This window comes from Equus przewalskii, chromosome 31 (assembly GCF_037783145.1).
Source record: "Equus przewalskii isolate Varuska chromosome 31, EquPr2, whole genome shotgun sequence".
Lineage (NCBI taxonomy): Eukaryota > Metazoa > Chordata > Mammalia > Perissodactyla > Equidae > Equus > Equus przewalskii.
In genome coordinates this window covers 1,759,473-1,772,965 of record NC_091861.1, presented here as the reverse complement: position 1 = coordinate 1,772,965, position 13,493 = coordinate 1,759,473, and the positions used below count along the sequence as shown (strand labels likewise).

Sequence of the window (13,493 nt, the reverse complement as noted above, 5' to 3'; positions counted from 1 at the left end):
TCATACCTGGAAGTTTGTACCTTTTGACCATCTTCACCCGTCTTGCCCACTCCCCACCGTCTGCCTCTGTCTATCACCAATCTGTTCTCTGTATCTGTGAGTTCAGTTTTTTTTAGAATCCACATATAAGTGAGATCCTACGTTAGGTAACTCTTTCTCTGTCTGACTTGTTTCACGTAGCCTAGTGCCCTCAGGTCCATCCATGTTGTCACAAATGGCAGGATTTCTTTCTTTTTTGTGGCTGAATAGTATTCCATATATACACACCACATTTTCTTTTTCTTTTTTTCTTTTTGAGGATGATTAGCCATGAGCTAACTTCTGCTGCCAATCCTCCTCTTTTTGCTGAGGAAGACTGGCCCTGAGCTAACATCCTTGCCCATCTCCCTCCACTTTATATGTGGGATGCCTGCCACAGCATGGCTTGCCAAACAGTGCCATGTTGGCACCCAGGATCTGAACCAGCGAACCCCAGGCCGCTGAAACAGAACATGAGCACTTACCTGCTGCGCCACCAGGCCGGCCCTCCCTACCTTTTCTTTATCCTTTCATCCATCGATGGACACAGGTTGTTTTCGTGTCTTAGCTGATTGTAAATACTGCTGCAATGAACTTGAGGGTGCAGATATCTTTTTGATATAGTGATTTCATTTCCTTCAGATAAATACCAGAAGTTGAATTGCTGGATCATATGGTAGTACTGTTTTTAAATTTTTGAGGACCTGCCATACTGTTTTCCATAGTAGTTGCACCAATTTACATTCCCATAAAGTTAATTTTATATATTAACATGTTAATATATAACAGTTAAATTTATATATTGACATTTTAAATGTAAAATGATTTCCCTCTTTATTAAATTGAAACTTTAAGTACATTGCTAACATAAATTTCCTTCTGGAAAATAAGAAGCCAAACTGTTACCTTTTTTGAGACTTTTTTTTGTTTTAAAAGTTATAATATGGTGTAGTGACAGCATATTAACAGATTTCCTTTATGTGTACACAGGAATATAGACCTGTATTTGTCTTTTTGGTTATATTCTCTCCACAAACAACATTGTAAAATTGTTGTGTTTAAATATCCTAATATAGCATTTATGGTATGTCCAGTAGAATAGATGCCGTAGGATTACCAGCTTTGTAGAAAAAGGAACTGCCAAAGATCTAAAGACTTTTGAGTTTATTAAATCTGTTAACATGGCTCTCATGATACAGCTATGAACAAAACATTGTTCATCTAAAACATATTCTCCTCGATGATAATTCAATTAAGTAGATTTGTAAGTGATCAAGCCAGCCATTCCTAGGAGGTTTTTGTTTATAGATACATTAAACTCAGTGGTTCTCCAGTAGTCAGGTATCACCGATTTAGTCACCTCAAAGCTATAGGAGTGTTGGGGAGCTGTTTTCAAATCTTTGAAGCTACAGCAGGCCCTTGATATTTGTAGGGACAAATCCCATGTTCTTAGCAAAAGCAATTAATCCCTGCCGTTAAATACAGTAAAGTATAATTGACCCCTTCAACCTCTAGAATATTTATAAATATTGAGCTAAAATTATTTGTGGAGCTATTAAAATAAATTTTACTACTAAAATAAACAGTATATTTCATTATAGTAGAGTGACATTTCAGGAGGCGGTTATGTTCTAAATTCAGTTTGAAAGGTAAATGTTCCATATAGTCAAAATTACTTTAGAAAATCTCAGAGATTGCCCATAATTTACATAGTCTACATGGATTCATATGTATTGATTTTATATGTATTTAGAGCAATGTATTCCTACCACACTGGACACATTCCTACCCTTTCTCAAAAATTTTAATTCATATCATTTTACTTCCATTGTTGGGAGAGATTAGTATTTATTCAGACAGGGACCAGATATAAACAAGTTGGCTTGTATTTGAGGGCTCATTTGTATGAAAACTATCCCTGTTTCTTAGATGAAATTGCACTTAGTGTGGTGGGATTGTCATCCTGTGAGAGGAACACGTGCTGTGACTGACCGAGCGCTCAGGAGAGTCACATCTCACTCTTCGTCTTCACTCCAAGATGTTCACTCGCTGAGTTGAATGGTGGACAGAGTCACACTTCTCCCGTTTCTCTCTTGCTGTTACATGTTGCAGCTCCACTGTACTGTTGCCTTAACGTTGCCTCTGACCCGTCTGATTCTGTGATCATATGAATGCGACAAGGATGAAATGGACCACCCGGCAGGGTGGTGTGAGGTTGCATCCACTGAGGGCCCTTGGCATCAAACTGAGGAGCAGAAACGGGGAACTTGAAAGTAGAAAATGAAGGATCCAGCCCAGGCAAGGGGCACGTGTGGCTTTGAAGTGGTGTGTTCTTTCTTAATGTCACAATTGACAGCTTTCTTTTTTAATGCAGCTCTTGATACCTTTTCTGGTATTGAACCAATGCAACATTTATTCTCAGATAATTTGAAGCCTCCACACCATTGGTAGATGGTAACTAATGTGGTGAACAATCAGCAGATTTATGTGTTTGACTCCTTCATTAATTTAAGAATCTTCCATTTGTTTCAACATTGTGTTCTTTAACTTCGCGTCTTTTCCCACAGTGTGGGGTCTTCTTTATCCGTTTCAGTCTGTCACCTACACCTAGCTCTCTTAGTCACTCTTAGCCATGTTCACAGCACCTTAACAATTCTTTTGCAATGCATCATTTGAAAAATTTATCACCTCTTTTTTTATGGCTTTCCAAATATCGCGTCTTATTTCAGATTTTGCCTCATCCAGGGTCATCTTAATGCTCCTTTATGTTTCCAATAATGCCTATATTCCTAACATCAGCAGATATAAAAGGTCAAGATCTCTCTCTCCATGGTGTTTACAATGTGAATGTGTAAGTATATGATGATTTGAACATTGTTAATATTTTATCCATTTAGAACATTGAAAGAGCATGATAGAATTAGGAACAGAAAAGAATGTACCTCAATATTTTAAAGAAAAAAATTTCAAACTTTATGAATGGCCTGATATTTTGCCTATGATGAGCAGAAACTTACATGCATGAGAGTGCGGAGCAAACCCTTTCTCTACTTCCAGCAAGCATAAAGCATTTACTAAACCAGTCCAAAAAGGAGAGCTATCGCCTGGCTCTTTTTTGTAAACTGACCACAGAGGTACAATGGCTCTTATTTTTGCTCTTTAATTTCCTGGCATCACAGACAGTTTTGTGAGCTTGGTTGAACCAAAAAGTCTGCGGGGGCCGGCCCGGCGGCGCAGCAGTTAAGTGTGCACATTCCGCTTTGGCGGCCCGGGGTTCGCCATTCGGATCCCAGGTGCGGACATGGCACCACTGGCAAGCCATGTTGTGGTAGGCGTCCCACGTATAAAGTGGAGGAAGATGGGCACAGATGTTAGCTCAGGGCCAGTCTTCCTCAGCAAAAAAGAGGAGGATTGGCAGTAGATGTTAGCTCAAGGCTAATCTTCCTCAAAAAAAAAAAGTCTGCAGCATTGTCACAGTATGACAGAATCAGCTTCATATCAGATGTCTTAAATCCTTCTCTTCTTTAGATACATACTTTAAAAAGGTACTTCTTTTCTGCCATTGTCCCATCTCACCCATTTTGAACACTTGTTTTGGCTGAGAGCTACTTTAGCTCTGAGGAAGAGCTTCTGAATATAAGTGATCAGTGGATGCCACTTTGTTTAACATTATGGAAAGGAAAAAAAACCTTTTCTTAAAATTCTTTAAAGAATATTTGCTTGGAGTAAGAATTGATTTAGTAACCACATTAGAAACAATTAGAAACATGGAAAGTTTTACCAAATTGTTCCATGTTGTATTAGGAAGGCTCACAGGCCAACAAGGGCCAGAGTTCTTACACTGGTGTGGAGTCATTGTGTTGTAAAAGATGTGAACTGTGGGACCTGCGTCTAAGCAAATCCAAACTCCATTTCTTCAAGTCGCCACCCCTAACGTCTCGTGGAGAAATGCTTCTGCAAAGTGAATCTTGGCCAGGGCTCTGCCACCTGAGAGCCTTGTGTTGGTAGTGTGATATTTGATCCAGGCCATCTGAGATTTCTCTCGTCTTTGTCATTTGTGTCTTCTACCTATTCCAAGTTGCGGGCAGAGGTTTTAGGAGCATGTCGTGTCATTTTCTCATCTGTTACATCTAGAAGGTTTGTTTAGGGAGACGGTATATGGTATAGTGGAAAGATTATTGAAATCAGACTAACCCAGTTTTGAATCCCAGCTCTGCCACTATATAATCTTGTGTACATATCACTAAATGTCTGTGAGCTTCAGTTTTCTCCTCTGGAAAATGGAGATAGGATGCTTAATTTTACAAAGTTTTCATGAACACAAAATGAGATGAAAATACAAAAGTTAAAGATACAAAATTGCTAAGACAGTGCCTGGCACATGGTAAGCACTCAAAAGTGATAGCTGGTATCAGTATTACTATTAGGGCTGCAATAAAAGCATATTAACTTAGTGGCTGTGTGCCCTCCACAATGATAGCCATGAACAGAACATCTCGAATGTTGTCAGCAACCGTCCACATCTACTACAGTACACAAGACAACCATTTTTGTCCATTTCTGAAAAGACTTTTTTACTACTTATAATATCCTTTTATTCACATAGGCTGGTTTTCCCAGAGTCTAGTTTGGAGAGGGAGTCTTAGAAATACGTTTTGCTGTCTTGTAGACCAGCGCTATCCAATGGGATTTGCTATGCTGGTGGAAATATCTTGCACCTGCACTGTCTGACGGGGCAGCCTCCATCCACATGTGGCCACTGAGCACTTAGCATGTGATGGATACAAATGAGGAACTCAATTTTTTGTTTTAAATAACTTCACTTTAAATAGCCACAGGTAGGTAGTGTAGCTGCAGACAAAACTTTCCTAATGATTTGGTAAAATCATTCTTAACATCTGTGAGTTAGTAAGAGTATCAACTGGTGTATACTAAATTTCCAGTGAGTACATTCTTTTTACCCACACAGAACTTGATAGAAACTGTTATTTCTCTCCCACGAGAGAGATTATGTTTCATTTGTCAATATCATATACCACTTCATTTTCCTGAATATATTCTATGAATTCATCCATTGGGTTCTGAGGGATAAATTCACATGGTCAAATTTTGTCAGCTGCTTCTTTCTCACTATGTGAGGACTTTGGTTCCATTCTTCTTACTGTTCTGTATTTTTTTTCTCCCCATTCTCTTCTTCACATAGACAGTAAGTTACCATATGTTAAAGATTAATAAATGATTTTTAAGTGACATAATGTTTGGTAGCAAGGAGAAATCACTACCGTTGGATTAAAATTGTTCCTGTATGCTACTTTTCCTTTCCAAGTAAAGTTATCCTTTAGGATTAAGATGATACGTAATTTTTCAAATGGGTTTTACATTCATTTCTTCAGATATTTTTTCTTAGGAAATCAAGAGAAATGTATATTAGAACTTCTTTTAATGAAACTATTTGATTCTACTTAGTTTATGTAAAATATATATATTTTTTAATTATCAGAAATACACAATACTTTTCAAATTGCAGGATCATTAAATCAATTTATGAGTTGAAACTAGAAGTTTTTTTAAAGAAGTAGAATAGAATAAGAAGGAATAGGAAAGGGGGCTGTCCCGTGGCCGAGTGGTTGAGTTCGTGTGCTCCGCTTCGGCAGCCCAGGGTTTCGCCAGTTCGGATCCTGGGTGCAGACATGGCACCGCCTGTCAGGCCATGCTGAGGCAGCGTCTCACATAGCACAACCAAAGACACTCACAAATAGAATTTACAACTATGTACTGGGGGGCTTTGGGGAGAAGAGTGAAAAAAAAAAAAAAGATGGACAACGGTTGTTAACTCAGATGCCAATCTTTAAAAAAAAAAAAGAAGGAATGGGAAATATCTGAGTGTTTCACACATAGTAAGGATTAATATTGTTTTATGACATGCTAGTTACTTTTATACATATGTATGTGAGAGTGTGTATGTTTCTGAATTGTGATGTAAAATGGATTATTTACAATTGATCTTAGTTAAAAAGAAAAGAGAAACATCAAAAACCATTGTCTAATTTATAGTATGGTGTGGAGCAGTAATGTCAGAAGAGTTGGTTCAAGGCTTGGATTTACTTCTCTGGACAATCATTCAATGTCTTTGATGCTCAATTCCTCTTTTGTGTAAACAAGGATACCTGCCCTATGTGCTTCATGCAGTTGTTTTGAAGATCAAATAAAATACCCAGGTGATACACAGTTGTAGCAGCACTTGTTCCTGTAAAGTGGTTTGTCAATTATTTTATATGGAAAAAACTTATGGCGTACGATAGCAATCATTTATGCTCATGTTTGTGAATCTCAAGGTCAGCTGAGATTTGGCTTATCTCTGCTGCAGTTAACTGGGTAGCCCTGCTTCAGGCTGTGGGTTGTGGGTTATCTGGGCTGTAGTTTGGGTTTGGTCCTGCTGCACGTGTGTTTATTCTGTGGTCTAGCTTAAAAGGGCAGCAGATATCCAGGCCATGCTTTTCTCATGGAGAATCACCAGAATACAAAAACAAAGTCAAAACACATAAACATATTTATGACTTCTACTTACTTTGTAGCCACGGAAGTTCCATTGGCCAAGTGAAATCACGTGGCCAAGCCCAAAGTCATTGGGGAGAGATAGTGTGTCCCACTCCCAGTGGAAGGGAGATAGAAGTGAGGATTTGCTGAACAATAGTCTAAACTATCATTACCCAAGAACTGTTACATCCAAACTTTTGTTAACTGCTTCATTCTCAAACATAAAAGGACAGCCAAGCATCACCATGTATTTTAGGAAAGCTTCTCAAATAATGGAGTGTCTAAAACAGACAAACAGAAAAAAGGCAACTGAAGTAATACCTAATGAGCAGAGGAGAATATTTAAAATACTATAATATTGTAATAGATAAGGTATTATATCCATAAGATAAAAATAACAGGTTTGTAAAAAAATGACGATAAGAAATAGCTTATAGAAATGAAAAGTGTAGTAGAAATCTTTTCTTAAATTCAGTAGAAGTTTTGGAAGATGAAATCAAGGGAATCTTTCAGAAGTTAAAATCAGATGATGAAGAGAGAGAAGATATAAGAAAATTAGATGATTAATCCAACAGAGCCAAAAATGGAAATATTAAAATGTATGGCATCAAAATACTTTAAAATAATAATACAAGAAGACTCCTCCAAACTGAATAAGCTTCCAGATTGAAAAGGACCCACTGAAAACCCAGCAGAAAGCATGAAAAAAGACCCATTCTGAGGTCCAACGTTGTAAAATTTCAAAATGCCAGGGAAAAGGAAATGATTATAAAAGTTTTCAGAAACAAAAAAGCAAATCATAGACCAAGCACTGGAATCAGAACAGCTTAGGACTTTTCAGTTGTAATATTTGAATCTTGAAGACAGTGGAGTAGCCTTTAAAAATCATGAATGACAATTAATTTCAACAGAGGTTTTTTTTCTAGCCAAACTACCAAGTATGTGCTTAGAATAACAGCATTTTCAGGCATACGGATACTCTTAAAAATGTGTTTTTCATGTACCCTTTCTTATGAAAGTTACCTGGAAAATGTGCTTCAACCAAAAAAGGGAGTAAACTGAAAAACAGGATGATTTACAACCCAGAAGACTAGGGAACTTTAGTAGGAGTAGGGATAAGACTTGACCCAAGAAGGGGATCAACCAGGTCAGACATAAGACACCAAGAAGGATATATCCAGGAAAATTCTTTTTAGAGGAACTGATAATTTATCTGATGTGTTTCATTATTTGAGAAAATGTTATTGATGGGTATTTGACAGATCTGTTTGAACATTTGGGGAAAAATGTTAGTTACCTAGAAAAATAAACTACGAGAAATTGGCAGTTAATTCCAGAAATAATAAAATATTGTACAAGAAAATTAATTTAAGCAAAATAATACTTGTCTCAGTAGAGAACGATATTTCTATAATCATTCTAATGTAATTTGTCTACTGACTCATTATTCAGCCAAAATTGTTATATGGGAGGATAAGGTGGGGATGTTGGGTGAATGGCATGAGAGACCTAAATCATTACGTTTTTTTAACATCGGAAGTCAATAGAGTATGTCTAATACTGCAAAATCAAGAAACAGCATTCTAAGTATGTCGTTTAAAAATATGAAGATAAGTGTCTGAAGAATGGATAGTGTGTGCCGTGGAAGATTAAGCTTGGAGACGGGTGAGGGGTAGAGAGCCTGGGCACTGCCCTTCTTTGTTATGAGCAATTGAGTACTATTTAACTTAAATTAGGTGCATTACCTTGATAAGATAAGTTAATAAATAATAAAAATAAAGTTACATATGTCCATGATTAAGAAAAAAGCTTCCTACAGTATAGATTATAAATGAGCAGTAATGGGTCTCCCTTTCTCCATATCCCTTTGGCCTTGGTGTACTGTTCGCCTGAGGTAGCCACCTTGACATGAAGCATATCTTTTGGTAAAGTGTAAAGCTATCTGGACTTGTCTTTGCCCCGTTAGCCAAAAGATGGCTGCACCAAACTGCACTGTAGACATTGCAGGTTAATAGCGTGCTTTGAGAGGCATGGACAATTGGCCTATGACTGTGGTTGCTCTTTCATCCCTGAGCCACTCTGTACAGCCAGGGAAGCAGCCCTGACCTAGTTGGGTGAGGCAAAGGGTTGTCCTGCCAGTGGGAGCATGGCATTGCTGGCAAGAGAGGCCTCTTCTTACTGTTGGAGTTGGTGCCATGGCAGATTTTCCTGACTCGGGGAGCGCGTGTTGAGCCCTGGTCCAGCTGGTTAGATTATGTGTTGGTTTTGATTATCTGCACCAATAAGCCCTTGTTCTGGCACAGATGATCAGAAGCAGGCAGCAATTTTCCATCCTCCTAACAAAAATGCTTTTTGCATTTTGAAATTTTTATTCACTTTTCACCAAAATAGTGCTTTATAGGGGAAATCTTGGGTTACATCCAGAACTCTTTAGTCCTCAGTGGTAACCAGGTATCTTTAGGCAGGCCATTTTTTTTACTCATCTCTTTGCTGCTCTTGAAAGATAGAGAAAAAAAATCAATAATAATAATGATGATACCAGCTGCCTTTTATTCATCTTGTACTATGTGCTAGGCACTCTGCTGAATATTTGTCATCTCATTTAATCGGTTCAGTAGTTTTAGGAGCTTGCTACAGTTATCACTCCCATTTTAGACTCAAGACACTTCAGTTGTTCGTAACAGTTGAGTGACTTGTCCAAGGTCACAGAGCTGGAAAGTGCCAGAGCTGTGTCTGAACCCTGATTTATGTTGACTCAGGCCTGTGTTCTTTATCTCTGTTTGACTGGCTTCAATGCAGCCTTTGACTTTTTTTACATGAGATTAAGAAGGCAGCTTATTTTACCAATATAAGGTTACATATGTTGTTATTGTTGCATAGTGCTTATAAAAATTGTTGCATCTTTTCTTCTTAAGAAACTTTGGAATTTTATACATTTTCTATTTCTATCATTCTTTTGTATCCTCTCAGTTCAAAATTCTGGAGATCATTGATGTCTCCCCAATATCTCTCCTTTTATTTCCATATACTCACCATGTTCCCTTTATATTTCTGTGTCCCCACTCCTCGCATCTAGAATATTGCAACTATCATTTTGTGGTCTCCCTATTGCCAGTCTCTGCCCTCTTAAGTTGATCATACACATTGATCCAGTTTTTTCAAGCTCAGCTTCTCTCATATTGCCTATCTGTTTAACCATTAGTATCTCCTCATTATCTATAAGGAAAAAAAAAACTTTATTAAGTAGAATTCAAGATCTTTCATTATGTGGTCTACTCTATCATTCCATGAATTTATGTGCCCTTACTGTCTTTCCCACTTCTCTTGCCTGTACTGATATGTCCCTAATGTGGCCTAGGGAAGCACAGACTTTCTCTAATACTCATTTGTTGTTTTTATATGCTTTGCATCTTTTTGTGTGTGTAAGCCTCATTTGCCCAACTGAATTGTTAACTCCTGAGTATAGAAATGGAAACTCTCTGAGTCCACCAGAATATTTAGTACAGTTTCTTACATATAGCGCTGTGTGAAAAATTAATGAATGAATTTTTGAAGTTTTAAAGTCAACATATAATTCCAATTCTATAATTCTTTGCTTCTGTTAATTTCATAAATTTTAGACAAGTAAAACTTAGTAGACTTTTCCATTATGTTTTTCCATCTCTTTAATTGTATTTAATTATGAGAGGGAAATATGTTGGTATAACTTTAACAGTTTAAAATATGTTAAAGAAACAAATCAGTTTCATTTAGTATTCTAATATGAAAGATACAGGAAATCTGCTCTGAATGAAAGTGATATACTCATTGTTATATAGGTTTTTAAAAATAAAAATATTTGAGAACTTGTAATGTTTCATTATATTGTTGGTAATGTACAGTTTTGATGAGGATAAACTGAATATTTATAGTGTAATAAATGTAAAAAAATGAATTATTTGGTTTATCTCGCCTGATATATTAAATATAGTTGGAGATTGTTCAGAATATTGAGTAACAGCTCGAGAAAATTTGAAATGTACTTAAATACTGAGTTTAAAACACTCTACTTAGACATGATTTTGTTTTCCAAAAGAGGATTGCATTTTTGTGTATTAAAATTGCTTCTTGCCTTCTGCTGAATTTGAAAATGTTTTTACCCTTTACTTTCCTCTTTTTTGTTTTTCATATTTTAATAGTCTGAATATTTATCTCTTTTATTTTCTTTTCAGAAAATTTTATAGATGTTCTATAATAAGTAAAATATTTATTCTTTAATGTATAAATTATCTAAAACTATGTTCTATATGTTATTTTTGCTTTCAAATATTTGAATTTCAGTAAAAGAAGGATAATTTCACCCTGAGAGCAAAGAATAAACTATCGTGAATTTTCATGTATTTCAGATATTCATATTTATTAATCTTAGCATCCTTTTGTTGCCTTTTTAAATGTAATTTTAATAAAGTATTATTTTAGCTCAGAAATCTCATGCACTCTAAATGCTTAAAGGTTGTCATGCTGTACTTTTTTCCTAAATTATTTTCTTCAAATAATATTCAACATCATAATGATGCCTTCTTTTACACCTCACATTTTTCTAAAAGATATCTTCAATTATTTTACCCTTTAATTTGTTTTCAGTACATCCAAATAAAACCATAAATATATTTTTCAGAATAAAGAGTCACATATTTGATGTAAATCATTGCATCTGTTTGATCTAATCTCACAAACAAAAATGTTATATTTTAAAAGTACTGACATTTTAAGTTAACATTATTTTTTAAAGGGCCTGAGCCTTAGAATGAAAGTACAGATTATCCATTTTGACTCCTTTCATTTAATCATTTCATTTTTAAAATTAGACTTCATTTTACGATCCCAAAAAACCTCACTAATGTACGTGTTTGGCTGTGTTAATTCCCTTTGTCATAAAATGGAAGCTAGCCTAAATTTTCTAATAATTTTTCATCACATTAAAATTCATGGCAAAAATAAAATTGAGATAATTTTGAATTCAAGTGCATGTATTTTTATGGATGCTTTTCCCCCTCTTCTCTCTACCTAAGGAAATAGAGAAATTGAGATTAGAACTGAGTGAAAGCAAGCAGCACTTGGAACAGGAGCAGCAGAAGGCAGCCCGGGCCAGAGAGGAGTGCCTGAGACTGACAGAGCTGCTGGGCGCGTCTGAGCACCAGCTGCACCTCACCAGGTACTCCCGAGTCCCCTCCTGCGCCAGAGCACCCATCTCATGCCACTGATTGTTGCCACCGGCTTCCAAACCGTTGTTCGAGTTCGTCTTAGTCATTCAGTTCACACACAGCTTCCAGGCATATTAGGAAAAGTGGAGATGTGGTAAGCAAAACACCCAGACATGTGAATGATAAGTGTGGCAGGGAATTACTGATATATTACAAAACCTTTCATCTACAGTGCTCAAATATTTAGGAGATTCTCTATCAATATAAGCAAAATGGCATATTTCTCCTACCACCACCGCTGCCTGTCCTGTTATTTCTACGTCTAATAGAAATATTGAACTGGAGGATCCGAGGAATATATTTAGGAAAATAATTAGATACTGTCTGTTGTGAAAGAGACAAAGTAAAAGACATCCTAAGACACAAATTGAGATCTAACTGATACAAAATAAAGAATCTGTGTCCAAAGGTGAGGTAAAATTTAGAGATGAAATTGATTGACACTGTTCATGTCCAAACCGTTATTATAACCAGGCTTACAGCATTGTGGTTCCAAATTACGTTGTTTCTGTCATGAGATATTGTGATGTGATCATGTCGTCATAAAACTTTAGTAAACATAAAGCTCAGCCCTAGATCACAATAACACAGTTTAGGTAATAAGCATTGTGTAATTGCTGTATTGCAAACACACACACACATACACATAAATACACATATGCAGAGGAAAATTCGAGTAGAGATTGTAGATATTTCATGTTACCAAGTGGTTTCTTCTCACCTTGAATTTTAGTACTGTTTTTCATTTTTCAGATCAAGCTTTTGGGTTTATTTAGTTCTTAGCGTTTTTCAGTTTTTACAGAGAACTTGGTCTAAATACACATGTAAGTTTATGAGATTTGATTTGGTTCATAAATTAGACAAACACTGGTCTTCTAATCAGAGTAATATGTTGAATTTAAACTATGAAAGGGGACTGATCCCTTTTACATTAAATATGACAATATAATTCTGAGCACGGTATGATAACAGATGGAGAAAAGCACCGCTTGAACAGCCTGCATTTGGAGAAAAAAATATTCTAGAGGTTGGTGAACCTCCCAAAGTTTTGGGTTAGTGTCAAGATGCCTCTAGTTCTGTTAAAATCAAACTTTGTTAAAAATATTTTATTATGATAATATTCCAAATGGTTTGTCAGCTTCCCTTTTAAACAATGACAGGAAAAGAGAAGAAAGAAAGAAAGAGAAAGAAAATAAATCATTTATATGTGTGTGGTATCTGGAAAAATCTCCATAGATAAAGCACTTTTGTGAGAAAAAAATTGCTTAATACTGTAGAATATTAACTTTTTTTTTAAGATTGGCACCTGGGCTAACATCTGTTGCCAATCTTATTTTTTCCTTCTTCTTCTCCCCAAAGCCCCCCAGTACATAGTTGTAGCTGTGGGTCCTTCTAGTTGTGGCATGTGGGACGCCGCCTCAGCGTGGCCTGTGAGCGGTGCCATGTCCACGCCCAGGATCCAAACTGGAGAAACCCGGGGCCGCCAAAGAGGAGCGCGTGAACCCAACCACTTGGCCACGGGGCCGGCCCCTATTAACTTTTCTTTTGATGCCCATTTGAAGTATTGTCATTGTAGAACTGATAATGTAATATTAACATAGTTCCTATGGTTATTTAATCTTCGAAGTTTCGGAATTTACCTTTATCGTGATAGTTAATTATTTTTCTTCTCTGTCAGACTTCAATTGAGAACCA

The 13,493-nt window shown here is 36.4% G+C and overlaps 1 protein-coding gene across 32 annotated transcripts in view; it reads left to right on the top strand.

Annotated features, from left to right (window-relative positions):
- SDCCAG8 (SHH signaling and ciliogenesis regulator SDCCAG8) overlaps positions 1–13,493 on the top strand; it is a 222,856-nt gene that overhangs the window by 87,797 nt on the left and 121,566 nt on the right. For all 32 annotated transcript variants that reach the window (XR_011535263.1, XR_011535260.1, XR_011535257.1 and 29 more), the window contains exon 13: positions 11,607–11,749. Coding sequence is in view for 21 of the 32 variants with exons in the window: in XM_070602168.1 (XP_070458269.1) it covers positions 11,607–11,749 (143 nt within the window). In the remaining 11 variants the exon portion in view is untranslated. The remainder of the gene's footprint in view (positions 1–11,606; positions 11,750–13,493) is intronic.